The 25,967-nt window shown below is 52.8% G+C and overlaps 2 protein-coding genes across 6 annotated transcripts; one reads left to right on the top strand and one right to left on the bottom strand.

The window, feature by feature from the left end:
* Window positions 1–25,384, top strand: Otop2 (otopetrin 2). Of its 4 annotated transcripts, none has more exons than XM_021213046.1 (8): window positions 1–235; window positions 15,451–15,533; window positions 15,839–16,162; window positions 17,025–17,161; window positions 19,028–19,086; window positions 19,461–19,594; window positions 21,623–22,497; window positions 24,902–25,384. In XM_021213046.1, the coding sequence occupies exons 3-8, from the start codon at window positions 15,850–15,852 to the stop codon at window positions 25,070–25,072; spliced, it is 1,689 nt and encodes a 562-aa protein (XP_021068705.1). In that variant the 5' UTR covers window positions 1–235; window positions 15,451–15,533; window positions 15,839–15,849; the 3' UTR covers window positions 25,073–25,384. The 4 variants fall into 4 exon arrangements, with proteins under 4 accessions (XP_021068705.1, XP_021068704.1, XP_021068707.1 ...); XM_021213045.1 differs by having other exon boundaries at window positions 1–228; XM_021213048.2 differs by lacking the exon at window positions 1–235 and adding an exon at window positions 14,958–15,049 and having other exon boundaries at window positions 15,357–15,533; window positions 15,817–16,162.
* On the bottom strand, window positions 7,664–14,450 carry Ush1g (USH1 protein network component sans). 2 transcript variants are annotated; one of them, XM_021213049.1, is made up of 3 exons: window positions 14,120–14,444; window positions 10,441–11,658; window positions 7,664–9,397 (listed from the first exon to the last, which is right to left on the bottom strand). In XM_021213049.1, exons 1-3 carry the CDS (start codon window positions 14,281–14,283, stop codon window positions 9,394–9,396), a joined length of 1,386 nt encoding a protein of 461 aa, XP_021068708.1. In that variant the 5' UTR covers window positions 14,284–14,444; the 3' UTR covers window positions 7,664–9,393. The 2 variants fall into 2 exon arrangements, with proteins under 2 accessions (XP_021068708.1, XP_021068710.1); XM_021213051.1 differs by lacking the exon at window positions 7,664–9,397 and having other exon boundaries at window positions 10,437–11,605; window positions 14,120–14,450.
* Window positions 25,385–25,967: the final 583 nt, after the last annotated feature.

A 25,967-nucleotide genomic window follows, 5' to 3' on the forward strand; every position in this document is an offset into this window, starting at 1 on the left:
ATTCACCGGGGTGGAGCAGTCCAAGCCTGGAAAGAAGTGATGGGTTCATGGCTCAGATCCTAGCCAGCTGAGAGTGGGACAAACACCCCGAGCTCCCCCAGCTTCGGCAGGACTATATCCACAGCATCTTAGTACCAGCCTCATCTCCAAGAACCCTGCCCCCGGCTCGAGCCTCTACTTGCAGCCAGCCTTCTTGGCTGCCAGCCCTTCTGTGGGGGACAACGACGGGTGAGTAGTGGCTCAGGGAACCAGGGAGGAGGAAGGAAAAGAAGAAGGCAGGTCTGAAGGCCACAGGGCTTCTTCTGCTGATGCTCCAGGGTCTCTCAGCCTCTTCCATCTTGCAGAGAAGGGATCTGTTGCCCCAGGATGCCCCTCAATGTTACTGGATAAGGTAGACCCTTCAGAACCAGAGTTGGAACCGCTGGCCTCATAGGCTCCCTGTTGGTGAGATCTTTTGGGGACCACTGGTCTCCTCTCCTCACATCAGGGCAGCACCGCTGTCTCCTGTGAGACAGATGAGGTGAACCGGTGGGTGTTGGGCCTGCTGGGCACAGTTGCTGGACTGGAAGGGGAGCAGGGGCTGTGGGTTCTGTGGGCAAAAACCAAGAGCAGCTTCTAGATCGAGGTTTGGACTTGCTATGTGGCCTCCACCTCTCTGAGCCTGAAGAAGGCTGAGTTTATTTGTGAGTTCAGCATGTGTGTGTATCTATGGTTTTGCTCAGTGTGTGTGTGTGTGTGTGTGTGTGTGTGGTGTGTAAGTGTGTGTAGTTGTATAGTGTGTATGTGTGGTATGTGTGTCTCTCTCTGTCTGTATATGTAGTGTTTGTGTGTGTGGTGTGTGTGTGTGTGTTAGGAAAGTTGAGGTGGAAGGTATGAAGTGGGAGTCCTGGAGAGGAGAGAGATGACAGTGGCCATCGTGAACGCCCTGGCCGTGTGCTGGAGGCAGATTTCATCCAGTGACGCTGGTTGTGCCGTTGTGAGTGTGGCAGTCTCTGTGTTGTCCAATTGTTGAAATGGTTTTAACTATTGCATTGGTACAAATACTGGTAACAGAAGACTGTGTCGCAGCAAGGGCATGTGTGTGCTCCTCCAGCCCCTCTCCACACTTGTTCTTCCCTATGTGTGCACGCATGCATGCATACAGGTGCACAGGTACGCACAGAAAAAGCTGGGGCCTCAGGAGAACGATTCTCCTCCCCAGCTCCGTTCTGTAATACTGAATACTCTACACAGAGCGTATGGGGGACCTGGGGACCACTCAGTGTGTCAGCTCCCGCTGCCACCAGCTCAGGGTTCCACTGGTGCCCTGACTCCTGTCCTCCAGGTCTCCTGGCTGCTGATCCTCCACATGGATTGGGCTGAGGACTGGGCTAAGAACTCTTTGTTAACCTCGAAATGGGCTGTGACCGGGGGTTGGGGTAACAGTTATCCCCATTCACAGGTGGGAACACGGGAGCTGAGAAAGAGAACCCATTGACCTAAGGAGAAGCAGGCTAGCCTCCTAACTAGATACCCTAACATAGGGGAACCTTCTCCAAGCCTTCAGTAGCATGTGTGCCCCTGAAAATTTATTGGTCCCCATGTTACCTCTGACTTCTAGAACACTGGTTTTTCTCTGTCTGGTGCCCATACCCTCCCAAGAACTGGACACACACACACACACACACACACACACACACACACAAGCCAGTCACCCAGAATGAGGTTAGAGCATAAGTTTTGTGGAGCCCTGACTCAGGATGAGGGGTGGGGACAGGTGTGTCTGGGAACTTGGATCTTCCAGTTGAAAGGAGCTAGGGCCCTAAAAATAGATAATAGGCAGGACGGAGAGTCTAAAAATAGACTCCAAACAAAACGATGGGGATTCAGCCCTTTGTGAGAATGCACACACACATGCACACTCACACACAGGTGTGCACACACACAACACAATGCACACTCACCACACATACATATACACCACACACACACATACATTCATGTCACACGCATTTATACACATACCACACACATATACACACCACATAAACTCACACCACACATACACCACACACACCACATATTACACACACACATATACTGCACACACACACCACATATACTATACACATACCACACACACATGTATTACATACGTACACTACATACAATACTACATACACAGAGAGAGAAACACACACCACATATACACACACTCTACACACACACTACACACACACTACACACACACACACCTCCTGGGAAGCTGGAGATACTAAGGTATGGACAAATGAACAAAGCCACAGACACACAAATAAATACTGGGCTTACAAATAAAAGCAGCCTTCCAGGAAAGCTCTGAACTCCCCCTCCCCCACCCCCTCTTCCTCAGAGAACCCTGACATCCCTCACCCCAGCACTCACACATTCTCCGGAGCCATCTGTGCTCCCTCCGGGGCTGCAGAGTGGTGGATAACAGGCAGCATGAGGCCCTGCAGACCTCCCCAGGCCTGGCTAGCTGAGCCTCTGCTCCTGGCTTGAGTCAGGGCCAAGTGAATGGGGTGGACAGGGCCTGTATAGAGGGGAAGTGGGAGGTGTTGGGGAATGAGGTGAAGGGGACTTCCCAAAGACTCAGTGTCTGGGGTTCAAATCTTACCACTCTGGTACCTCTGCCCACAGAGGTGGAACATTTACAGAGAGACCAAACAGCTTTATGGAGTTGTTTCTCTACCTTATATGGACTCCAGGGTCCCAATTCTGGTCACTAGGCTTGTGTGGCAAGTGTGGTTTACCCACTGAGTCATCTCACAGGCTCTATTTTGTTTTAAACAGGGTCTCTTTCCATAGCACAGGTAGGCCCGCCCGTGTAACCCTGCTTTGGCCTTGTAAGTGCTAGGATTACAGGGGTGCATCCTACCGGCTGCTTCTCCTATTTTCCACCCCCTCCCTTCCAAGGACTGGGAAGCTCCCACCCAGCAAGCCAGTCGCCCAGAGAAAGGTGAGGGTGTAAGTTTTGAGGGTCCGGGCTGCCAAGGTTGGCATTCTAACACTGCCTCTTCCCAGTGGTGTGGATCTAGTATCTTTCACAAATATCTCTGCCCTTCAATTTCCTCATATGAAAAAAAAATGGAAATGACAAGTGCCCTTTTGTTTGTTCCACAGCAATAGACAGAGTGAGTGTCACTACGTGAATGCAGCTGGGTCACAATAGGCGTGTGTCTCACCAGCATCGGGAGGCCAGACTGGGTTCCCCGTACGTGTTGTGGCGTCCTGTATCAAGAAGCCTCCCACTGTAAAACAAACTGAGATCCATGTTGTAGGGTTGTGTAACTAGACTAGGTCATGGTTATTTAGGAGGGGTATGAACAGCCCCCAGACCATTTCTGGTGGTCTCCTTGGGGGCACCATGGGTTCTCGAAGAGCAATCCCACAGGCTGCCACGGTGTGAAGCCAAGGGAAGGGGAAGGAAGCAATGCTGGAAGGAGGGGCTGGGCTACAGGTTCCAGCTCAGAACAGGACAAGGACGATGGGAAGCCTGAGCGAGTGGGAGACAAATGGATGAGAGACACCAAGGGAGCCAAGGGACTGAGTCCAGATGTAATCTAGCAGTCTGAGGGGAGGCTGAGGCAGGGGGATGAGTTCAAGGCCTGCTTGGGTTATACGATGAGTTTGAAGCCACGGGCTAGCCTGGGCAATGCGGTAAGACATGTCAGAGAGAAAGAGACAGACAGACAGACAGACAGACAGACAGACAGACAGACAGACAGACAGACAGACACAAGAGACAGAAGCAGAGAGAAAGACAGAGACAAAGAGACAGAGGGGCAGAGACAGACAGAGACAGAGACAGACAGAGAGACAGAGACAGACAGAAACAGAGAAATATTTGTGGATGGGGAGGTAAAGAGAAAATCCAAGAGGCCTGGCACCCTAAAGTAAAATGGGACAAAGAGAAAGGTGACAGAAAGGAGAAAGGTAGTCTCCCATGTTGGGACAAAATTTTTTCCCCAGCCTCCTCCCTCACCTCAGCAGACTTGAGATGCATTTGTCTTCCCAAACACCTACCCCCAGCATCCTGCCTATAGACCCACAACCCCTCCTGCCTCATCTCCATCCCTCACCTGATCTGTGGCTGTGTCTGGCACCTGCCCAGGACCTCAAGCCCTGGCAGATCAAGGAGTCTCCAATCAAAGGTGTCCCCCACCAACTGCAGGCCCTGTGTTCAGACTGCCTCAGCCTTCTCGCCTCTAAAACAAGGGTAACCACAGTGGACTTACTTGCTCCGTAAACAAGTGTCAAGGTTTAATTTATATTTTATATGTACCAATGTTTGCCTACGTGTGTGTGTGTGTGTGTGTGTGTGTGTGTGTGTGTGTGTGTGTACTACATGTGTGCAGTGTCCATGGAGGCCAGAGGGGGGCATGGCATCCTCTGGAACTCAAATTATAAAGGGCTGTGAGCAGCCACATGGGTGCTGGGAACCGAACCTGTGTCCTCTGGAAGGACTCTTAACCACTGCGTTACCTTTCTAGCTCCAGGTTGACACTTTATTGTTAGGGCTAAATGAGTACACAATGCTTAACGTACGTTCTGAACACCTTGTAAATCTCCACAAATGATTAAAAACTGGAAAACAACCAGGTGTGGTGGCACATACCTATAATGCCAGAACTTAGGGAGTAGAAGCAGATAGATCTCTAAGTTCAAGGCCAGCCTGGTCTATATAGCAAGTTCCAGGACAGCCAGCACTACCTAGAGAGATCCTCTCTCAGAAATACATGTATTAGCTTCCATGAAATTCCATGTCTTCAGCTACGAACTGAAGCTAACACCTACCCCAATCTTCCCACTTCCCAGGGGATATTTATGATAAAGTTTAGGGTTCAGCTTCAGGCATAATGAGAGGAAACCCGTCCAGGGAAGATTTTTAGCTCCCTGGACACCCCTAAAACACCTCTGGTTCTCCCTGGGGTTCTCCCACTGGATGGGCAGGTTCATCTGTGACTCTCTGTTCCCTGAGCTGAGGTGTCAGCACCCCTTACTGGTGATACTCTGTGTTCTCTCCACTGAGAGCCAGGGTGTGTTGAGAGTAAGGGTAAGCTATGTTCTCAGAAGCGAGCCTGAAGGGAAGGCTGCTCCCTGGGGTTGTCTAGGACCCATCTCCTGGGTAGCCCAGCAAATCGCAAACATGAGTAGTACCCCCAGGGACATTCTCAGGCCAGCAGTAACTGTGACCACTATTAACTGGGATGTACTAAATATCAGGTTGCACTCGGGGTGCTTCATTATCATTAGCACACACCTAATAACCTGTGGGTGACACTGTGATTATAACGCCCATTCTATAGATAAGGAAACAGACTCAGGGAGCGGCACAGTTGGAGGAGGCAGGGCAGTTTGACTGTGCATATGTGGCTATCCCCTGAGCCCAAGTGTCTCTTACTCTGATTTATTTAAAAAGGACTTGATTCAAGCATGCACCACGGAGGAAGGGAAATCATGGTGGCTGAGGTCAGTCATAGCATGGAGACGGGTGGCTGAGGGTCACATATGGCATCACAAGTTGAGCTGTTGCTGCCCTGTGACTGCTGTATGGCATTTGACCAGCTCTTCCCCTCTGGGTCTCTGTGTAATGAGAGAGTTAACCGCACACTAGCTCCTCTGACACTGACTCACCCCTTATCCCACCTCCACCACATCGATATCTGCACTGAATTCACAACCATCCAACCCAAATTAAACAAAAACAAAAACAAAAAACCCCAGTATTTTTATTTGACCTGTTTGAGTGTCTTGCCTCTCTGTATGTCTGTGTACCATGAATGTGTAGTGCCTGCAGACGATGTTGGAGCCTCTGGGACTGGGATTACGGATGGTTGTGAGGCACCATGTGGATACTGGGGATCAAACCCAGACCCTCTGGAAGAGCAGTCAGTGCTCATAACTGCTGAGCCATCTCTCCAGCCCCCGACCCAAAGCTGTTTGATCCAGGGTCCCTGGTGCTCTTCAGATTCTGGCCATAAACTGCCTAGAATCATGAGCCAAGCTGAGTATGAGTGTGCATGTGTATGTGCGTGTACATGTGCTTTGTGTGGGCTTTCTGGAAAACATCACCAGATTCGAATCCCCAAACTAAGAACTACTATTTTTTTCTAAACCTGTACAGTTTCCCTGGTTTTCAATGTGAGGCTATATGCACAACGGTACAGGGAGTTTGGTAGGTCCTTTGTGAAACACAGAGTGAGAATACAGCACTTTCTTCCAGTCCAAGAGAGACAATGTCATATTACACAACTTTTAGCTGTCACAGATTCTGTTTAGATTCTGTTTAGTGTGTGTGTGTGTGTGTGTGTGTGTGTGTGTGTGTGTGTGTGTGTGTGTGTGTATGTGTACCAGCTTGTACTATGGTGCACAGGTAGAGGTCAGAGGACAAGTTACAGGAGCTAGATCTCTTCTTCCACCATGATCCTGGGGACCAAACTCAGGCTTGGCAGCAAGCACCTGTACCCACTAAGCCATCTCACTGGACCCCAGATTTTATGAGCACATATTCTTTATGGCTAGATGTAGGTCTATATAAGGCAAGGAGCAATTTAATCTTCAGAGGAAGAAGACGAAGAAGAAGGAGGAGGGGGAGGAGGGAGAGGAAGAGGAGGAGGAGGTGGAGGAACAGTGTAAATTTTTTCCCTTTATCCGTGTCTGAAGTCCCTCGGTTTCTTAGACTCTACCTGCTACTGTGTCCAGGATCCCATCCTTGAGCCACACTGGCCCCTGGAGACTCAAGCTCCCATTGCCTCCAGTTTAGTCTCTGAACATTGACACCCCAGCCCACTCTGTATTGTCTTTGAGAGTCTTTCTCAACCCCTAGGTTCTTCCCTGGATTGTCTGGGCAGGGACCAGTGTGCCTTTCCAGAGTTGGGGGCAATAATTATGACGACCAGTAGTAGTCACAATTGCACAAGCTGTGTGACCCTGGCTAGTTGAATGGTATCTCTGTTCCTTCGGTGGCCTGGGTAGAAGGACTTTGTGGCGAAGAAGACCTGTGTTCTCTACCTCGGAGAGCCTCATTTTTCTCATCTGTAAAGTGGAGACAGATGACCTACAACCACTAGATGGTTGCTAAGCAACCCACACAGCACCTACATCTTATGTACCTTTCTAACTGGTGCTGGGCTGGGTACGTCGTCCTGGATGGAACAAGATGACCCCAGACTTGGCTGAGAAAGCAGCGCCTACTGCCCACCAGTTAGGGAAGACATCCTTGAGAGAAGAAAGTACCAAATCTGGCACCCAAAAAAAGTCTTAACAGGGATAATTAAGGAAATCGAGACCCCTATTGGAGACTCCCCAGGAATGAGAAAGCTCAGATTCTGGGTGACAGGCGGAAACCTCAGGAGAAGGGCTTCTTGCCCACCTCCAGGTGGGCCTGGTGGGAAGAGATAACACCATTGTGCCCTCAGCTGCTACAGATTTGGGGACCAAAGCAGAGGAGAGGCAATGGCCAAGAGATGCCAGGAATGATACCAACAGATGTGTGCAGAGGCGAGGGGCTCAAGGGCCCCTCTGATGAATAGACCTTACATATTCCCACCTTCCACCCCAACCTCTCCTACCCCCCCACCCGTCTCCCACCCACTCCCCAGTGCCTACCAAACAGAACGCAAACATTCAACAGTGGAGAACATGCTGTACCAAAAATATAATTAGCCTGAGGGAAGGGTTCGGGGTACAACGGGTGAGGGTCACAGCATCTGGCCTACCCCAGGGCAGGGAGAAACAGGACGGGCCGAGGCAGTAAACAGTCACAAGAGATGAGAAAGAGCAGTTCCTGGGGCTCTGAGAAAGAGGAGTCGGCACTTGGAGGTGGCCCCAGGCTTGGGCCCAGAAAACAAGAAGGCTGGGGGGAAGGGGTAGACTCAGGGTGGTGGTGGGACAAAAGCCACCTTCTGGACACTCAGAACAGGGTGTACAGGACAGTGCACCTCCAGACAGAGCGCAGAGGCTCTGGGGGTCTCCCTCTGCCCAGTTAGGGAGTTGAAGGAGGAGCTAGAGGCTCTCTGCTCTCCAAGGAGGAGTCTGGAATGGGGACCCACTGCTGACAGGAGGGGCATATCCATGGAAGGATGAATGTGACTCTGCACACGTGTGGCTCCTGAGAGACTTAGCCACATCCATAACCTCAGTGATACTGCTGTAAGGACACACGCTGAGGACCTCTGGGCTAGCCTTTGCTCTGGTTTTCACCTCCATACCATTCCAGGGCTGGACGCATGGGGAATTCTCCCTTTCACATGATCTATGTAGAATCAAGAGCAGCTGGGGCCCCTCCAGATCCTGAGGGAATCTTCTAACCAGACCCAGTACACACACACACACACAGAGAGAGAGAGAGAGAGAGAGAGAGAGAGAGAGAGAGAGAGAGAGAGAGAGAGCAAGCCTTGGGAGCCTGGACACAACCAGGACCTCAGTTCTCTACATCCCCCAAGATCTTCCTCACAGAGCTTTCCCACACTGGGCCTGATACAAACTGTCCAGCCCCTGTCTAGGGGCCTGAGAGACACCATGGCAGTTAACAGATGCCATTCTACAGCAGCCAGATGTGTGACTTCCAGGCCTGGGGCCATGATTCTGCTGTACCTTGCATCTAGGCCCACTGATCCTCTGAAAGCCCTGGGGAGACCAGGCTTCCTAATGGAGTTGGGTGAAGTTAAAGGAGACAGTCTGGGCCCCCAGAATGAGCTAGGAAGAGTACTAATTACTCCAGCCTACCCCAGCATGGCTTTCCAGCTGTGGCCATGGCCAGTGGATGAAAAGTGGGGACTGGCCTTTTGTAGGAGGGGATGTGCTGGGGAAGGAAAGATGGAGCATTTGGCTGAAGAGTCTGACTGGGGAACCTCCTTCTGGGGTGCATGAGGAGGGGGTACCCAAACTCTTCTGTTACAGTAAGTAGGAAGCAATAGGGTTCCAGCCTGAGAAAGAACAGGAACCCACACACACCCCCAGAAGGCTGGAGAAGACAGGTGGAGCAGGTGACAGACCTGTAACTGGCCAAGCTCCCACCTGTTCTCTCTCTACCTCAGCTGTGATGTCATCAAGTCCTCAGGGTCAATCAGTCCCTGATCTCCTTCCGGGGCTGACCCTCCACCAATCCTCTTGTAATTCAGAGCTTTTCAATGAAGGTGAGTGGGGGCTCCAACACCCATCAGAAGCAGTGCTCTGGGGTGCTGTGGTCCCTCCGGGTGCCTCAAGGCTACACCTCTGCTTCAGCGTGCAGACCGGGTTTCAGAGGGAAATGACCCATGTGACCCTTGCTCCTGGAGAAGGGACAGCTGGAATGGCGATGGTGAGGACCTCTTGGCCCCACCGCAGGTTGTGGCAACTCGCAATTCATTTGGTCTGAGGAGAGGAGCTCTTTCATCTGTGGAGAGATAGGCAGAGCCTGGGTTTAGAAGACCGCTTTCAAAGACCTCATTTCCTCCAAGACAGCCACTTTGATGACTTGGCCACCCGTCTCTCTGCAGGCCAGTGGTCAGGAATGGGGGACGCTGACTCCACCCCTGCCCCAGCCATTTGGGGGTCAAAGTCTTGTGTACCAAGTGGAAGGGCAGTGGGCTTGTGGGATGCTGTAGTGGGCAGGGGTAGGGAATGGTTAGGGCAGCAATGAATGCTTGTACAACCACAGTTGTGCCTCCAAGACTGCTGTTGGACCTGTTGGGAGCACGGTGTGGGGAGAACGGCGTGGGGACAGCGGGTAGAACACACTGCCTTGAGGCTGTGGGCAGTAGAGAGGGGCTGCAGCTGCTGCTGTGGCCTCCTGCTCCCCAACTGGCTCCTCCCGGGCCCTGGAGCCAAAGCTAACTCCAGATCAGGTCACCTTGGCAAGGGGCAGCGGTGAAGCCTGGGATGAGCTACAATCTAATCCCCGATCCTCTGCTTGTTCACCTGTGGCACACCGAGAATGGGGCTCAGAACTCAACAAAAGCACTTGCTCAAAGACCAGGAAAGGGGGCAGCTTTGAGGCTTGGGCTGTAGCTCAGTTGGTAGAGAGTGCTTGCCTAGTGTGGGCTAAGTCCCGGGTTCAGATGCCAGCACTTGACGGGTCAGAGGATCAGAAGATCACTCTTAGCTACGTAACAAGTTCAAGACCAGCTTGGGCTACATAAGACCCTGTCTAGGCGGCTTTGAAAATCCTACCCATGATTATTGTAAATTTATCCCATCCACACTAAAATGCTTATTTGTCCTCCTTTGGATTATCCCAGCGCTGTCAACTGTGATAAGAAAGCCTCCAATTATTAAACAGGCAGGATTTTGTGTTTTTTTTTTTTCTTTCTCCTAAGCTTGTGTTAAATACAACAATGACGCCTCTTGTAGTTGATTACAGCTTTGACGGTTTTTTAAGCCATCTCCCATTCCTGAAAAGGTTGACTCCACCCACCCCTCCTATAGACTGACACTCACAGCTCGGTGTCCTCCAGGGCCAGGGGTCGCTCCAGAGCCTGCCTGCGCCTCCTCACGGCCCCCAGGATCTTCTTCCGAGGCCCCAGGGGCACGCTGACGCTGCGCAGGTCCAGGTCAGAGCACAGCATCAGAGCCTCCAGGTCGATCTTCTCGTGCCGCAGGAGAGAGGCAAAGTCTTCCATGTGCAGCGAGGCCAGGAAGGTCTCCAAGGGGCTGGTCTCGGGCTCCAGGTCCTCATCCAAGCCCAGGTCTAGCTCATCCCAGGGCAGCTCTTCCCCGCAACTGCGGTCCTGCAAGCTGTTGGCACTGCCCAGGCTGTCGTCGTCCAGGCTGGGGGAACTATGCAACCGACCCCGCGGCGTACCTGCCCCATCCAAGCCCCCGTCCTCTCGGCCCAGCCCGTGCAACCCGCTGCTCACATAGTTCCTTCGAAACACCATGGTACCCAGGCCGGGGCGGGTAAACAAGGAGTCGTGGCCTGAGTCGGTGCTGACCTCCGAGTGAGCAGGCTCGGCAGCCAGCGTGGCACGGGAGACGCTGTCCTCGTCCGAGAGGAACATGTCCCTGAGTGGGGCACGGCCCCACTCTTTGGGGTTGGCGTAGGTGCCCTGGCGCACAAACATCACATCGCTACCCAGCTGCAGGCCCGAGAGCGAGCGGACGCTTTTGCGCCCGTCCTCGGAGACCTTGAAGGTGCCCTCGCCCCCCTGCTTGCGCCTCTCCAGCTTCTTTTGGATCTTGGCCTTGCCCTTGGCCGTGCCGTGCAGCGTGGCCTGCGAGTAGGGCAGCTGGCTGCCCAGCGTCATGTGCTGCAGCCGTCGGCTCAGGGTGCTGGATGTGAGGCTGGAGAAGCTGAGAGTGTCGGAGCGCTCGGCCAGCTCGCGCCGGTAGCGCCGTTCCATGCGTTCGTGGTGCTTGCGCTGCATCTTGGCGCACTCCCGGATGCGCCGCTCCGCCTCACGGAAGGCCTTGTCCTTCAGCTTGCCCACCAGCTTGGGGTTGAGGCTGCTCTGCTTGGCCGCGATGGAATCCAGATAGCGCACGCACTCCATGTGGCCCTTCATAGCGGCCATGTCCAGCGGCGTGTGGTAGTCATTGTCCAGGCACCAGATGTTGGCCCCGAAGGACACGAGGAAGGACAGGCAGTGCAGGTGGCCATTGGAAGCTGCCAGATGCAAGGGCGTGTTTCCCCAGATGTCACACTTATCCGGGTCACCCCTGTAGGGATAGCAGGTGGAGAAGTAGGATGAGTTCCTTTAGCAAGCCAGACCTGGGGTCTGATTGGAATATTGTGGGGAGGAGGAGGAGGAGGAAGAGGAGGAGGAGGAGGAGGAGGAGGTAAACCCCTGGACCTGGAACGTAGGAGCCACTAAAGCGGAAGTTCTTAACCTATGGATCACGACCCTGTATCTTATATTTTGCATTACAATTCATAACAGTAGCAAAATTAGTTATGAAGTAGCAACAAAATAATTTTATGGTTGGGGGTCACCACAACATGGGGAAACTGTATTAAAGGGTCATAGCATTTAAGGGGTCGTAGCATTAGGAAGATTGAAAACCATTACCCTAAAATAAACCTATGGGGATGAGACCTAGACTTCCAGGAGACCAGCATGTGTGTGTGTGTGTGTGTGTGTGTGTGTGTGTGTGTGTGTGAGAGAGAGAGAGAGAGAGAGAGAGAGAGAGAGAGAGACCCATCCCACAAAGGGGCGGGGCTACCTAGGAGGCGGGGTGGGGCGGACCTTCCCCTAGAGAACTGAGGCGGGGAATCTCAGGGGATAAATATTTGATGCGCTGAGAGAAAGGAGTGAATTATTCATGGGCCCTGCGGGGAGCTGGCCCAGAGTGGTGGTGGGCCAGGCCTGAGTCTGGGTCTCTAGGCAGGTGTGGTGGCTTGTGAAGCCACATGTTACAGGGTGACTGTGTCAGAGAACTAGAGGGTGGTGTGTGTGTACGCTGAGCTTAAGCCTGGAAGAGGGTGAGAGGGTGCGCGCTGACACACAGTGGGCACCGCCATGTCTGCAGGGAGCGGGGCCAGGCCTGGCAACGCCAGTGTTAGAGCAGGTGTCGGGTCTTGGCCTGGGCCAGAAGGGGACTGTGGGGACAGCCAGAACTAGAGAGGAAGAGGGCGGCGACCTGGCCACGCTGCTCTCTCTTGTTCAGGCTGCCCTACGGAGATGGGTGGCTTTGCCCCCTCTGGCAGCCCTCTCTATAATGCCCTCCACATCTGACTCCAGACCATAGCCCACCCAGCTCTGCTGGCTTCTGTGAGACTCTTGCCTCTCTCTCGTGGTTTAGCACGGGGCCCTGCCCCACACTAATGAGGCCACAAGGCCAGCTCAGGTCTGGGGGAAGAATCACTCCCTTATCTCAACATCTCAACACCTCCCCTCCTCCCAGCTTCCCCCTCTGATTACCAAGTCCCTTAGGATCCTGTGGGGAAGGGTGGCTCAGCAACAGACCCCCCCCCTCATTGAGCACAAATCCTTGCCTCTGTAGAACCTCAGGGCTTTGGACAGCTCTCTTCCTTCCATACCCCCTCAGCTCGGCTCCTGCATGAGACTCGCGTGAGCCTCTATGATGGATGGGGCAGGGGATATAGCAGCACTATGTTCCCTCCTGGAGTCTTGGGCTCTGTCTCAGCTGTTGCATTCCACATTGTTCCCACATGCTGCTAGAGCAAAGGAGCAGACACAGAGGAAGAGGGGACCATGTCCCCACATATCCAGGGTCCCCTCCAATTCCAGGGACAGCACAATCCCCGCCTCTAACCTTGACCCCTAGATAGAGCCTGAGACATTCACATGAACCCTCTTGGGACATTCTTTTCCTGTCTAGGCCACACCAGAGTTGAGGCCAGTCCTACTAAACTGTTGGTGGGTAGGATATTTCCAGTAATGTGATTTAGTCCCCTTCCCCCACCCCAAACCACTTTAGTGACCCTAGATCTACATTGCCTGAGTCCTCCTCCAGACCCCTGGACTCTGTGCCCACCCTCCCTCCCAGGACAACACCAGAGAGAGGATGGGGTGGAGGACATATGTCCTTTCTGCACATTACAGTTTCCCACTCCTGGGTCCTGCAGAGGGGGAGGGGTGCAGAGAGTTAAACACTGGCTGAACTAGTGACATTTGGTAGTGTGGACAGTGCCTGTAAATCCCAGATGAGAGATAGGAAGGCACAGGTCAGTGTGAAGCCCAGTCCGTGGGATCTATCAGAATTGTAGGGACAGCGTTTTGGGCTGCTAGACTGGGAAGTAGGCAGGGAAGGTCTCTCCTTCCTGGGCCCCCAATTCTAGGCCCCTGAATACTTCCCAGTCTTCTCTCTGGCTCCCACCTACCTTTCACTCTTGCTTCCAGGCACCCCCCCCTCAAAAAAGTCTTTGACTTTTGAATAACTCTGCAGCCCCTGTCACATAATCATGGATCCCATCCCCAAATCGAAGTTCCTCTCCTCTAATCCCTGCATCCAGTCCACAACTGTCACAAGCTCAGCTAATGTCCCTGCCACCTGTGTCTCTCCAAGTACAGCAGACTGCACGGCCCCACCTTAGGGTCTGTCCGTAGGGGGAAAGGGCAGCTCAGGAAAGAGGGTAAGCAATGCCATGAGGTTTAGGACACGGGGCTCCAGGAAGTTCTTCCTGGTCTTCTGCTGGTTAGGCAGAGGGCATACTCACCCGCGGCTCACTATGAGGCGCAGCGACTCCAGGTTGCCATGGTAGGCAGCCCAGAGAGTCGGGGTCATGCCATCCTCATCAGGGGCATTCAGCTCCTTCCGGGTGGCCTCCTTGAGGAGTTCCAGATAGCCATCCCTGGCGGCCCGGTGATACTGGTCATTCATGGCTCTCGAGTTGGACGGGACGGGCAAGGGGCACTGAGAAATGTCCCCGGACGGGGAGGACAGCCGGGTTAAGGCTGAGACATGGGGTAGAGGGAAGGGGCTGGGCAGGGGCCTGGGCCGCCAGCCCCTGCTGCCGCAGGTGGTGGATGCGGAGCGCCAGAGCCACGGCTACAGATGACTACAGACTACCTGGACATCTGAGCTGCACACCGCGGGAGGGAGGGGGGAATCTCTCACTACCCAGGGAGCCGCCCAGGAGCTTCCCCTGGGTCCTAAACGCCATGCTCTTCAGCACACAGACGTGACTCAAGTGAAATCCAGACCTCTCGCTCCAAAAGCGTCCACTCTGGCGTTGCGGCCCTTGAAGCCCAATATAGGGACATTTAATAGGACGTAGACAGAACTCCGGGTGCTGGGTTTCCCTGATTTCCTCACCAGTCAAAAGGTCAGGTCAAGAGATAACGAATGATCTGTGAGGGTGGGATGGAGAGGCAATTCTGATCTGGAGGACAGTGGGCCCAGAGGAGCAGGAGGACCCACCGCAAGACCATCCGCAAGCAGGGCACAGCAGTCTTGAGGTCAGCCTACACTCGTGTGTGTGTGTGTGGGGGGGGTCAAACAACAATTCTCCAGCAGGGGGCGCTAGACGACTGCAGCCCGACTGAGGGCACCGCGTGGGAACCAGACTTTGCAGCATCCAACCAGCATCTCTGGGCAGCAGCAGTAGGGATACAGGAAGACCGAATTCGGATCACTCTGAGGGCAGGTGGGAAAGGGGAAACTGTTGTCCCGATCTCGGGACAGCAAGCAAGATCCAAAATATAGGTGGTTCCTGAGCTGCAACGGAGTCTAGGTGCAAGCGGGCAACGGGGGTGGGGAGTGGGGGTCAGTTCTGCAGGCTTTGGGTGGGTGTGATCTCTGAGCACCAGGTTACAGTGAGCGCTGGGGCAGAGGACCCTCTGTGTACTGCAATATGGGGCCGTGCCCGAACCCTGGCAGCACCAGCGCGACAGGGTGAGGGGATCTTAACAGGTAAATATAAATCTCACCTTATCTGGCTTCCCTAAATTCAGCTCGGAGAAAAGATGGATCATGTGAGTGGGACTGAGAGGTTTATGGAGCCGAGCTCTTGTGGCTGTAAATCACTCTGCCCTCTCCGGTATAAAGCACCGGTCCAGCCCGGCGTGGGAGAGAGGAGACGCTTGCTGCCCCTTGACCCCCAACTTGGTGTCGGCTCCCCGTGCAGCCAGGTGCGTGTCCCTGGCCAGAGGACTGTCAGATTTGGGGAGTGGGACCTTGTAAAGGCTCCTGACTAGGGCCCCTGCTTCTTCTCTCTGTACAATATTTCCAGGCCAGGTAGGGAAAGTACAGCTTTCAATTTTTCTCGTTTTCCATAATGCTTGGTCCAGCACCCTTAGTCCCCACATTCCGGGGTCCCCAAATCCAGGGATCACATGGGAGGAAAGGTGAGCCCCCTGAGTTGACTTAGAATCCTGTCCTTGCCCCCCACCGCCCCGACCTCGGACCTCGCAGTGATCCCTTCAACCTTCTCCAGTCGCCCCCATCATGTCGGAGGAACTGGTCCCGCATCCCAATGAGAGCCTGCCGGGGCCTCGGGCCAGCCCCCGTGAGGTGTGGAAAAAGGGTGGCCGCCTGCTGTCGGTGCTGTTGGCTGTCAACGTGCTGCTCCTCGCCTGCACCCTCATCAGCGGCGGTGCCTTCAACAAGGTGGCGGTGTATGACACCGACGTGTTCGCGCTGCTCACCACCATGATGCTGCTGGCCGCCCTATGGATAGTCTTCTACCTCCTCCGCACCGCTCGCTGTCAAGACGCAGTGCCTTACCGGGATGCTCATGCTGGTCCCATCTGGCTCCGAGGTGCTCTGGGAGATGGGGATGAGAGTGGGGTGGGCACGCTGGGGAGCTGTAGTCTGGGACTCGTGGAGGACCTGCAGGGTGTGACTTTGGGGTAGTCAGGTGTGCAGTGCCCTGGGAAGGAAGAGCAAACATGGCGGAGGGCTTCCTGCGGTGGGATGCGGCTAGAGGGGGAGAAGGGGGTCCTAGAGGATAAAGGCCGGTGGAAGGAGCTTATTTGCCTTGTGTAAAGATTGGAGAGATGATCATAGAGAGAGCCTTTGTGAGGGGAAAAGCAGAAGACAGTAGCAGCTGGCAAGATCTGTCTAGAGGTCTTGCCCTTACCTGTGCAGGAGGGGGGACACATCAGATGTCCTTCCTCTTCCCAGTCAATCCTGCTCCCGTCTCCCACCCACCTACTCATCTTTCAGTTCTTCCATTTGTCCACTCACCCACTCATCATCCGTTTCTCTGTCCCCCATCCTCCCATCCATCCATCCGTCCACCCACCCACCTGTTTATGCTCTCTCTCATCCATCCACCCAGTGGCCTCTCCGTCCATTCATTTGTCCATCATCTTTTCATTCATTCATCTTCAGCCATCCAGCCACCCACCTCTTCATTTATCCATTCAACCTTCTATCCACCCATTCATTCATCTTTCAGACACACAGTTGCCCATCCATCCATCCATCCATCCATCCATCCATCCATCCATCCACTTGCCCTCCTAACCTCTCCACTCAATCCATGCTTCCATCCAGTGATCCTCCCATGCCCTATTCCCACCCGACTAACCCCTCACCTTCAGAACCTACCGTCCACCCTGCAAGCCCTGGCTCCTGCCTCTCTGATACACCACTCCCCTGCCCACCCCGATTCCCAGGTGGGCTGGTGCTGTTTGGGATTTGCACCCTTGTCATGGATGTCTTCAAGACTGGCTACTACTCCAGTTTCTTTGAGTGCCAGTCGGCCATCAAGATCCTGCACCCCATCATCCAAGCCGTGTTTGTCATTGTCCAGGTGGGTGGAAGGAATGTCCCCAAGCCTCGTGCTTGGCAAGAGGTCAGGAGATCTGAGCCTCACACATACCCCACCCCATCCCTGAGCAATTCAGCAAATGGCACTGTGGTAGAGGTCATATGACCCCATAAACAAGGGGACACTGACTCATGAAGTGGCACCTAAATGTCAGCTTCTACTTAGGGGTGCTGCAATTTTATTTCAGCCTAAGTGGTGTCAGTAATTAACACCCAAAAGGTGTGAGTTGTGACAGCTGGCCCTGTCTAATAGAACCTTGGATGTCTATGGGGTTGGGGGTGGTGTCAGTCTCCACCTACCATTGTGCTGTGGCCATGACCATGGCTGGGGCTTGTTTGGTCTCGGCCATAGCTCTGTGTTTGATATTTGTTTAGGAGGCAGGGCATCCCATAAGTTACAGTTTTTCAGACAAGTTCAGATCAATTTCTTTTCTTTTCTTTTTCCTTTTGTGACTCACTTCGAGCAGCCCAGACTGGCTTTGAACTCCTGATTTCGCCTCCCAAGTCGGGGAGATTTCAGTAGTGAGCCACACCTGGCTCTCATTTTTCTTTTTTTTTTTTTTTAATGTGTTGCATAAAGATAGTTTTGAAAGAGCTGACTAAGCCGAGGCAGGATTGCTCTTGCACAGGGTGCAGAAGAGAAGCGCACCTCCTAGTGTAAGCAAGGTGGCTACAGGGACAAATGATGTCATGCCTTGGAGCGTCCCCCTGCCACTCACATGTGGCTGCGGCATTTAATGTAACTTCAGTCTTTTACATTTTATAAGTCTGAAGAATGCTCAGGGAAAATAAAAACACAAATAGTCCCATGTCTGTAAGTCCCACGGCAGGGGTTCAGAGGTCATTAGATGAGGGCAAGGCCTTTCCAATCCACAAAGGACGAAGACGGCAGGGGATGTGCACAAAGAGGCCAGAGGTGTGGACAGGACAGTCAGGAGTTCAAGGGCATTACATAATGAGCTCAAGGCCAGTCCTTGAGAAGCCGAGGCAGGCAGGAATCTGTAAATTTGAGGCCAGCCTAGTCTACAAATGGAGTTCCAGGGCTGCCTAGAGAGACTGTCTCAACAACAAAATCCTCGAAGACCTTTCTTACCTTGAGACTTGAGGAAGACCAGTTCCGAGGCTGACCTTGTCCTCTCCCCACCCCCATCTCATCAAGGTAAAAATGTTTTACAGGTGACATATTCTCAGCCTTTAAGAAACAAAGAGAGAACTGGAGGGATGGCTCAGTGGTTAAGAGCACTGACTGCTCTTCTGGAGGTCCTGGGTTCAAATCCCAGCAACCACATGGGGCTCACAACCATCTGGAATGAGATCAGATGCTCTTCTCTCTTCTGGGGTGTCTGAAGACAGCCACAGTACACTTACATATAATAAATAAATAAATAATAAATCTTTTTAAAAAGAAAGAAAGAGGGCTGGTGAGATGGCTCAGTGGGTAAGAGCACCCGACTGCTCTTCCAAAGGTCCAGAGTTCAAATCCCAGCAACCACATGGTGGCTCACAACCACCCGTAACAAGACCTGACGCCCTCTTCTGGAGTGTCTGAAGATAGCTACAGTGTACTTACATATAATAAATAAATAAATAAAATCTTAAAAAAAAAAAAAAAAATTTAAAAAAAAAAAAAAAAAAGAAAGAAAGAAAGAGAGTCACCCTTTTAAAAATGTTTCAGTGTAGAGTAGAAAGAGAAATTATTCATTCTCCTTTGTAACGATAAAATAAACCTGATCATTTAGTATAAGGGTTATTGGGGGTAGAGAAAGCATCACATTGGGTGTGGGTGGGCTCTGGTGTCTGGAGATTAGCCCACATACACAGTCCTGAGCCTGCCCCTCTCTCCGTGCAGACTTACTTTCTCTGGATCTCCGCTAAAGACTGTATCCACACCCACCTGGACCTGACCCGGTGAGAACCACAGCTTAGTGTCTGAGGGCCAGGGGCTCACCTAGCATGAGAGCAGGCTTGTTGTCCTGGGTGTGGTTCCTCTCTTTACATCCTTTCCTCCCTGCCTTCCTGCTTTCTGATGACTGAAGAGTGCCCTTTCCCCTAGTGGGGTCTGAGCCGCAGGACACCCACTGGCCCTCTGTTAGCTGACACCCCACTGGGCTGAGTCTTGCTTCCAAGTTCAACATTCTTGTTCATACGGGCCCTTCTGCCTTCTCGATTCATAAGCTCATCTCTCAGGAGGGCTCCTGACCCTGCTTTGCTTTGCCAGGGACCCATCATGAGTCCAAGACCTCACAAGCTTTTTAATCACCTCGTCTATTGTCCTGAAACAGGTGTGGGCTCATGTTCACCCTCGCCACCAACCTCGCCATCTGGATGGCAGCCGTAGTGGATGAGTCCGTGCACCAGGCCCACTCCTACAGTGGTTCCCATGGCAACACCAGCCACACCCGCCTCACCCCTGACTGTAAGTTCCCGGGTTAGCACCTGCTCTGTGGCTGCCAGGCACTGGATGGGCGCTTTGCGTATTCATAGTCAGTCAACCATGTCCTTGCCAGGGCATGGTGGTAAAGGCAGAGGCTGGGGACTTCTTCCCACCCCGGGCACTCCCTCAGAAGTCTGGGTAAGAGGTGACAAGGAACAAGAGTGTATAGTGTGTTTCCTCATCCTTGAGGGTCCAAGCCATTACTGTCCAGGTCTCCATCTGACCACGAAAGAGCCGTGGCTTTCCTCACAAAGGGCCAGGGTGAGGGAGTTGAGGAAAGAGAAGGAAGGCAGAGTGGCTTAGCCATTCCAGCCTGGGGAGGAAGGAAAGGCAGGAAACCATCTCTAGTGTGATGATGACATCATGATGATGTCACTTGGGCCTATGACTGTTGTGTGCAGTGCAAAGTGCTTCAGATGTTCTATGTAACCACTTCCTTTTGGAGATAAATATTACTAATGTTCCCGTTTTATAGAAGCAGAAACTAAGCATAGAGAGGCTGAGTGGTTGCCCAGGGTCACAGAGCCTAAAACTGAAGTGCTCAGATGTACCTTTGCTTATAGCCAGTGAGCTACCCTAAGGAAGGCCATCCTGCACAATCCTCGGAGGCTGGTGCTCTGGGCTTCTCCTCTCTCCAGGACCAAACTAGATAACTAAGACACCCACAAACACCCGGAAACCCTCTGTCACAGGGGAGGCTTCAGAAATTAGAAGCATGGCCCTAACCTGCGAGGAGACCCCAGCCTAGAAGGGCTGATAAGGGGCTACCTGGTGTATACAGGGAATCCTGATGGTGGCGAACACAGCCCCAGGCAGGCGGTCATCCTAACAGACGAAACTGGATCGAGCGAGGCCGAGGCATTGGGAGTTGGCCTTTTTTCTTGGCTCACCCACTACAACCCTCAGACCGCACTGAACCTCAGCTTCTTCATCCACGGATCCAGCTGGGGGTGGGGCCAAAAGAGGCCTTTGCTGAGGCCCCGGGTGTCCTCGACAGCACTTCTGGATCCCCCTTGGTGCGGCACAAACTGAAGGGACAGGAACTGTGGTGGGGGCCTGCACACAGCCACCCGGAAATGCTGGGCTGTCAAACTCAGGGTGAGCTGTAGAGAGCGGACCTGAGGGAGATTGCTTCCTCCCTCAGACAGAGTCTGCCTATCTCAGGGAACAAAGGCTCATGGGCGAGGAGGGATGGGAGAAACGGAGGGGGCCAGGTTTGTAGTTCTGGTTCTCTTTTTAATCTGTGCAGTGTGTGTGTGTGTGTGTGTGTGTGTGTGTGTGTGTGTGTGTGTGTGTGTTCTGTGTGTACACATGTGGTGTGTGTGGTCAGAAAACAACTTCCAGGAGGTGGGTCTCTCCTGTCATGTGGGTCCTAGGTCATCAGACTTAGCGGCAAGCCCCTTTACCCACTGACCCATCAGATTTCCACATTGCTTTCTTATCTCACTAAACCTGGACCTCATAGCTTCAGCTGGACTGGCTGGCCAGCGAACCCCAGGGATTTCCTGCCTCTGCCTCCCCAGCGCTGGGATTCCAGGCGTATACCACCACGTCACTATGTCAAGCGGACCTCCCCCAGGACTGCTGGCTTTCTACACATGTGACTGCCCTGCACTCCAGCTGCTGGGCCCATCCCCCATCCCCGCCCCCCCCACACACACACTGTTACCATCACTTCAGTCTGTGCCGCCCCAAGGGGAATTCAGAACCTGTTGTCTAGGACACCTGGGGCCTCAGCAAAGGCCTCTTTTGGCCCCAGGTACTGTGGAGTCAAACTCAGGACCTCAGGCCTGCATGCCAAGGACCTTCCAAACTGAGTGAGGCTCCTCTCCGGGCTCCAGGTTTTTGTTACTTTGTATCTTTAGCACGGCCTTGTCTTGCATTGTCTGGCTCAATGACTAATTATGGACTGAATGGAGATGCCAGACACGGTGAAGTCCTTTGGGCTAGCAGAGAGAACCCCTGGCCTCCGGGAGGCTAGCGTCCAGTCCTGTGTCCTTCTCTCCACAGCAAAGCGTGCAGGAGGCGCAGCTGAAGACCCATGCCTCTGCAGCACAGCCATCTGTCAGATCTTCCAGCAAGGCTACTTCTACCTGTATCCCTTCAACATCGAATACAGCCTCTTTGCTTCCACCATGCTGTACGTCATGTGGAAGAACGTGGGAAGGCTGCTTGCCTCCACCCACGGCCACGGCCACACACCGTCCAGGGTCAGCCTCTTCCGGGAGACCTTCTTTGCCGGCCCAGTCTTGGGCCTGCTCCTCTTTGTGGTGGGGTTGGCTGTCTTCATTCTCTATGAGGTCCAGGTGAGTGGAGAGAGAGGCCACACCCGACAGGCCCTGGTCATCTATTACAGCTTTAACATTGTCTGTCTGGGGCTCATGACTCTGGTCAGCCTGAGTGGCTCAGTCATCTATCGTTTTGACCGTCGGGCCATGGACCATCACAAGAACCCGACACGGACCCTGGATGTGGCGCTGCTCATGGGCGCCGCCCTGGGCCAGTATGCTATCTCCTACTACTCTATCGTGGCTGTGGTGGTGGGCTCTCCCAGAGACCTGCAGGGGGCGCTCAACCTGTCCCACGCTCTGCTCATGATTGCCCAGCACACCTTCCAGAATGTCTTCATCATTGAGAGCCTCCATCGGGGACCTCCTGGGGCTGAGCCTCGTGAAATGCCCCCCAAGGAGCCCTGCCAAGGCATCACCTTTGCCAACCTGAATGCTATCCGCACCTTGCCTTCCTGCCCACCCACCCCCAGGCTGGTCATTCCCAACCCAGAAAGTCCTCAGGAAGCGGTGGCTATCATCTCGGGTCCCAGGTGCCACTGGCGACGTCGGTGTCTAAAAGACATCTCTCTGTTTCTCCTGCTCTGTAACGTCATCGTGAGTAGTCCAGTGACGTGGGGGGTGTATGGGTTGGGGGGGCATCCCTAGGTTGGGGGAGAATTGATGACCACTTAACCTTCTCTGTCTTGCCCTAAACTCATTCTAGAATCTTCTATAAGAGCAGGTTCAGCCGGGCATGGTGGCGCATGCCTTTAATCCCAGCACTTGAGAGGCAGAGACAGGCGGATTTCTGAGTTCGAGGCCAGCCTGGTCTACAAAGTGAGCTCCAGGACAACAGTCAGGGCTACACAGAGAAACCCTGTCTCAAAAAACCAAAAAAAAAAAAAAAGAGCAGGTTCAGGGAGGGACAACTGTAGCTTCTAGGCACACAGCATTTCAGGGGACAAGGACAGAAGGCAATTTCAGCCCTCTGGCATGTAGGCAAGCTGATGGAGGGATCCCAGGGAAGTCTGGCATGGGGGGAGGGGAGAGTGAGAGGAGCTGAGAGCTGAGCTGATGTGGGGGTGAGGGCCCTCACCCCCAAGTGGGAGGTGTGACAGCTCCCAGGATCTTGTGACCTGCCTGCTTCTCAGAATAATTGGAACAGCCTCAGGATGTCACAAAGATCAGGGTAAGTGTGAGCAGCCCGTTGGCAGGGTGCAGTGGAGGGCCAGCTGGGAAGAGCAGTGTGTACAGCAGCTGCCCCCTTCCAGGTGACTCAGCAAAGCCAGCTATTGAGAGTGAGAGATGTCATCCGGTACAAGTTTGTTCTCTGAAAGGAAACAACCCAAGCAGAAGCCCTCATAAAAGAGTACCCTCCAAAGAGAAACGCTCCTGGCATAGCTACACCCAATATAGCCATGTCCCAACATAGACAGAAATATCTGACACAGAACTGTGAACCTGCAGGGGCAGTCAGTCAGCCTCTGGGTCTGTAGGTCCCATGCCCCAGGATTTGCCCAACCCTCAGACAGAAAAAAATAGGGAAAAAATCCGATCCTATTGAACAGGAATTTTTCCTTGTCATTATGCCCTAACTAGAACAAAGTACCAGCAATTCCCATAATATTTTTATATTGTGAACACAGTAATTTGAAGTATACAAGAGGATGTATGTATATAAGTTATTTTATGTATCATTTTATGTAAGGAACTTGAACTGTGTGCTGGATCCCTAAAATGCTGTTTCCAGGGTGAGATCATTCACCAGTGCCCACCTACCCCAACTGAAAACTGCACATCTCAAGTGGACAAAAAGCATCTCTAATGAAATCTGACTCCATACGAAACAGTCATTTTTGACTATATCCTACAGTAGAATATCCCTCATGTAGAAACACCCTTAACACAGGCATATCCAGAGGCTGGGAATACAGACACCACCCCTCCCATGCAGACTTCCAACAGTCAATTTTTCTTTAAAGAAAAATAAGAACCAGGCGTGGTGGCGCACGCCTTTAATCCCAGAACTCGGGAGGCAGAGGCAGGCGGATTTCTGAGTTCGAGGCCAGCCTGGTCTACAGAGTGAGTTCCAGGACAGCCAGAGCTACACAGAGAAACCCTGTCTCGAAAAACCAAAAAAGAAAGAAAGAAAGAAAGAAAAATATCTAATAGAAAATTAAAAAGGAAAAAGAAAAAATGTTTAAAAAAAAAAAGAAAAGAAAAATAAGATCAGTCATCAACCCCTGAGCAATAAGGCTCAGAACTTAATAGCGTTAGGGACCCTTGATGGTATAGGGCCTCTCTGCCTCTGCCCCTCCCCCACCTTTAGCCTAGCCTTTTGCTTGGGAGTTACCTTCCAAAAGACTGTTCTTCCTCCAAGTGTCTGAGTTCAAATCACTCTTGGCAGCATCCTTCCCGTCGCTCATTTTCTAGAACAGAAACAGACTCGAGAGAGGATATGATATCCCCTGAGAATGGAGTTAATTGGCATAGGGGTTGGGCTAGCCTTGAACACTTGACCTTTTGTCCCATATCCCACACCCATAAGGTCTGAGTTCCTATCCAGGGGTGAAGCAGGAGTCTAGCCTTAGACTCCTCCTATACATTGAAGGGCCGGGGGGGGGGTAAGTAGATATGAACCAGAGGAGGGTTGGAGCGGGGCAGCCTTAGGCTTGACTGGCTCTAGTCTACCACCAGCACTGAAGCACACATCTGTCCAGCATATAGATCAGTTTCTTACATCACCTATTAAAGCTCCCATCTGACAGGGAGGCCAGGATAAGAGGGTGGGAAGAGTGACTTCAGGTGGGTCCCCTGCCAAGGAGTGGGCCAGTTTAGTTAGACACACTTCCTCTGCTCCACAATGCTGCAGGTCAGCCCTGGGTGACACTCAGTCCCAGGTGGTCATCAAACTAGAAGGCTAGACGGGATCCCGGGATCCCGTTCTTTCCTGCTCAGCCAAGCTCACACAAGTCACAAGCAGGCTCCTGATGCATGCTTCTCCTCCCCTCCCCCGCAGCTGTGGATCATGCCTGCCTTTGGCGCCCGCCCGCACTTCAGCAATACCGTGGAGGTGGACTTTTACGGTTACTCCCTCTGGGCGGCCATCGTCAACATCTGCCTGCCTTTTGGCATCTTCTACCGAATGCACGCTGTCTCTAGTCTGCTGGAGGTCTATGTGCTGTCCTGAAGCTCCACAGCGAGACAGAGGAACTCCAGCACCTGGAAGTGAATCAGGCTGGCACTCTCTCCCTGCCTGCCCCAGACTAGAATTTTCACTAAAGTTTATTTTTCCAGGATGAGTTTTTGAAGTTCAAATCAAGACATGCCCATTTATTCCCGCAATGACCCTGGAGCCTCGGGAGACAGAGGCAGGGAAACTGTTACCTGCAGTATCCCCTAGGACCAGACAGTATCAGGAAATACCATCTCTGACTCTATCTCTAATCCCAGCCACATGGCCTGTGTACTCTCTGGAGATGGGACCAATAAACCTGCAAGCGATCCGGTTGTCCCCTCTTCTTGTCTCAGCCTCACCTGGAATGATCGCAGGAAGTCTGAACTGGTTCGGGGTTGTTTTCAGACATCCACCTTTTCAGTGGGTGAGCTGAGCTGAGTCTCCACAGCAGGCTTTCTAAACAGTGGATAACAGGGTGACTGGGAGGGACCAGCAAGTGCCCATGAATGTGATCATCTTTCTTATGGTACAGGAAAGTTAGGGAGGATTGATTTCATCTAATGCCCATGCTTTACAAAGAAGGAAATGGAGGCTTGTGGATATAAAGAACCAATGCCTTTCTACCAAAAATAATTCATCAGCTGTGTGTGTATGTGTGTACACTTGCACATATGTGTAGTGGGTGTAGAGGTCAGAGGTCAACCTCAGATGCTCTCCATGTTGTCCCCCCCCCTTTTGGGGGGTTTGTGTGTGTTCATGTACATGCGCGAGTGCCAGCACATCTATGAGAGCATGTGGCTGCATCCTATTATTCCTTGAGGAAAGGTCCCTCAATCAAATTCTGAGCTCACTTACATGGCTAATCTTAGTAGCCCACTGACTCCGGGAATTCCATCTCTGCCCTCTA

This window comes from Mus pahari, chromosome 14, assembly GCF_900095145.1.
Source record: "Mus pahari chromosome 14, PAHARI_EIJ_v1.1, whole genome shotgun sequence".
Taxonomy (NCBI): Eukaryota; Metazoa; Chordata; class Mammalia; order Rodentia; family Muridae; genus Mus; species Mus pahari.

Coding starts and splice junctions, on each gene's coding strand:
- Ush1g (XM_021213049.1), bottom strand. CDS start 14,283: ATGAATGACCAGTATCACCGGGCCGCCAGGGATGGCTATCTGGAACTC. Junction 11,659..14,119: donor CGCCTCATAGTGAGCCGCGG/GTGAGTATGCCC, acceptor CTATCCCTACAG/GGGTGACCCGGATAAGTGTG.
- Otop2 (XM_021213046.1), top strand. CDS start 15,850: ATGTCGGAGGAACTGGTCCCGCATCCCAATGAGAGCCTGCCGGGGCCT. Junction 17,162..19,027: donor CCGTGTTTGTCATTGTCCAG/GTGGGTGGAAGG, acceptor CTCTCCGTGCAG/ACTTACTTTCTCTGGATCTC. Junction 22,498..24,901: donor TCCTGCTCTGTAACGTCATC/GTGAGTAGTCCA, acceptor CCTCCCCCGCAG/CTGTGGATCATGCCTGCCTT.